Genomic DNA, 2,523 nt, shown 5'->3' on the forward strand with positions numbered 1-2,523 from the left:
CTTACAGATTTTGGATAGAAACATCAGCATAAGCCTTAAATCCTAAGTAGGATTAAATGGAGAAGTTTCCTTCAAATTAGGATTTTAACCTTTGCACTGCAGCAAGATTGTGACTGCTACCGACCCAAGTATGCCTGCGTATCTAGAACAGGAGGTAAGATGTTAGTTACACGCCCGGGTAAGTAATATTTTTCCCTTTTTTTCAGCAAAGCAATGGACGCTAAGAGCAAGCAAAAGGTGGTTTTGGTAACAGGTGGGTCCGGCTTGGTGGGGCAAGCCATGAAGAAAGTGTCAGAGGAAGAAAACCGTCCTGATGAGAAGTGGATTTTCCTCTCCTCAAAGGATGCTGATCTGAGGTGGGTGTCATGATGATTCTTATTTCCAGAAATTCCCATTTGAACAGCAATAACTCCATAATTTCTTTTATATGATGTATAATGAGCGTCTCTTTGGATGGCATGAAAAATATATACTTATCTTGTTTTGGATGTTCCAGTTGAAGCGTTGCCTTTGGTCATATTCTGATTAATAATGAAGTGCATACAGGCCTTCTTCTTCTCTCAGATCATCCTTATGGAGGATTAGTAGTTGGGGCTGGGCGCGGGGGATGCAGAGTGGCTTGCATCTATGGTCATCTTCATTGGCCTGGTGTTCAGCACCACGGTTAGCAAAGGGGGGCCTGATGATGGAAAGAAGATCGATTATCTCCTTTTTAGAATTTACTAATGCATCGAGGGCTTTTCATTACGTTTTTTGCTATTTCCTGTGAACTGTTCAACTTACGTTTCACAATGACCATTTGGAGAGGTGACTGGCTATCATACCAACTTGGGAGTGAGGGCAGATATCTGTTTTATATCTAAAGTGGTTGCTGGTGCTTTATCTTTTCAGGGTATCTGGAAAAGGGCTGAATTATTAATTTAATATGTAATCTTGACAACTATCATTCGTATATGTGGCAGAAGTGTTTTATCTGATGATTTCCAGAGTGCCTCTTCCCTTGGCATCGTGGATGCATTGCCCTTGTATGAAAAGATTCATCAGCTGCTCTCCTTTGATTCGCTACCTCTCCTGACCACTTATTCATGATCAGTCTGATCTGCTGTCGATTTTCTTGTGTCCTTGGTTGAGCTATGGGAAAGATTCCACCAGGAAAAGGTACCCATGGTGTTCCCCTTGGATATTTCTGAGTACTTGCTGTGCTCGGTGGGGCTTGACACAGACTGTTGCAGAATACCTTCTTGAAGTTTGGACTGCTTATGTAATGAAGGGAGGGTCCCCAATGATCTATCCCTCTAGATAAATTGGAGGTCATTAGCATCCTAACACGTTAGGTTCAAAGAACTCTTTACATTCTGCTTTGAGGAAGGTGAAAGGGGGATATGGGATCTTGTGGGTAATGTTCTCATCTACAGCACACAATTATTAGTTGCTGGTAGAAGAGGATTTCTTTATACATACCTTCAAAATCGTTCATTGGCATCTTCAAAGATGCCTATTGCAGTGTGGATGTTATATTTTTCCTTCTCAGTTATCTATCCTGGCATTAGCCAAAACCATCATTGCTCAAATTCTTTCACTGAAGACCATCAATTAATAATTAGTATTTTCTTGGGACTTTTCCAAGAAGCTAACATATCAGTATCTATCATCTAGAGATCCAGAGGAAACCCGTGCTATCATAAAAAAGTACAACCCGACACATGTTGTTCATCTAGCTGCTATGGTTGGAGGATTATACAAACATCTAAGGGTCAACTGTGACTTTTTGGTGAGTTCTGAACGCATATTTGAAAGCTTCTTTTCCTTAATTAGATGATAGGTAGACCAGCTCCTCATAATAATGACCTATTCACTTGCAGGACGTTGTAACTTTTGTCAATTTGTTTTTTATTAATGGATAATTTTATAATCATTATCTTAGATATTTAAGAGGTTGTTCATCTTCAAGTCCACATTTTCAGCAAATCTTAGAATACCAACCACCATTCTAGTGCTTTGCTTTGAATAAAAACATCTTCAGTTTTACTTAAGATGAAAATGTTTAGATTTCATCTAAAAAGTGAAGGCAGGTTTACGAGGTTTTCTCCACCAGTTGGCTTGAATAAGTTTCCTTAGTTGTTTAGCAGAGGCATTACATGGTTTTGAAGCACCAAAGGTCTGTTCTATGATCTTCTTATAGATGTTGAGCAATTTTTCGGTACCCGAGATATGACCTGTATTTCTACATTACAAATTAGTTTTTATAAGAAAGTAACGAACCACTTCACTTTCTCTTCGAAAAGACTTTTAACATCCGCATCAACGATAACGTCCTGGACTCATGCAAGGAGATGGGAGTAGAAAAGGTCGTGTCGTGCCTCTCCACCTGCGTTTTTCCTGACCAGACGACTTACCCCATTGATGAAACAATGGTGAGAGACAATAAAACAAAACGGGAAGTTTGTGTGCGTGTTTATGCTTGTGTGCGAGATTTTCGATTTTCTTCTTCTTTGCTTTCAGCTTTTCCATTTCTATACGGGG

At 39.7% G+C, this 2,523-nt stretch overlaps 1 protein-coding gene across 1 annotated transcript in view; it reads left to right on the plus strand.

Moving 5' to 3' along the window:
• The first annotated feature begins 212 nt into the window (after positions 1-212).
• LOC135202661 (GDP-L-fucose synthase-like) overlaps positions 213-2,523 on the plus strand; it is a 6,833-nt gene continuing 4,522 nt past the window's right edge. Inside the window, exons 1-3 of the mRNA XM_064232154.1 lie at positions 213-356; positions 1,657-1,771; positions 2,286-2,414. Of these exons, the coding sequence (XP_064088224.1) occupies positions 214-356; positions 1,657-1,771; positions 2,286-2,414 (387 nt within the window). The 5' untranslated portion in view covers position 213. The remainder of the gene's footprint in view (positions 357-1,656; positions 1,772-2,285; positions 2,415-2,523) is intronic.

The sequence above is a fragment of the Macrobrachium nipponense genome, chromosome 33 (genome assembly GCF_015104395.2).
Source record: "Macrobrachium nipponense isolate FS-2020 chromosome 33, ASM1510439v2, whole genome shotgun sequence".
Classification (NCBI taxonomy): Eukaryota; Metazoa; Arthropoda; class Malacostraca; order Decapoda; family Palaemonidae; genus Macrobrachium; species Macrobrachium nipponense.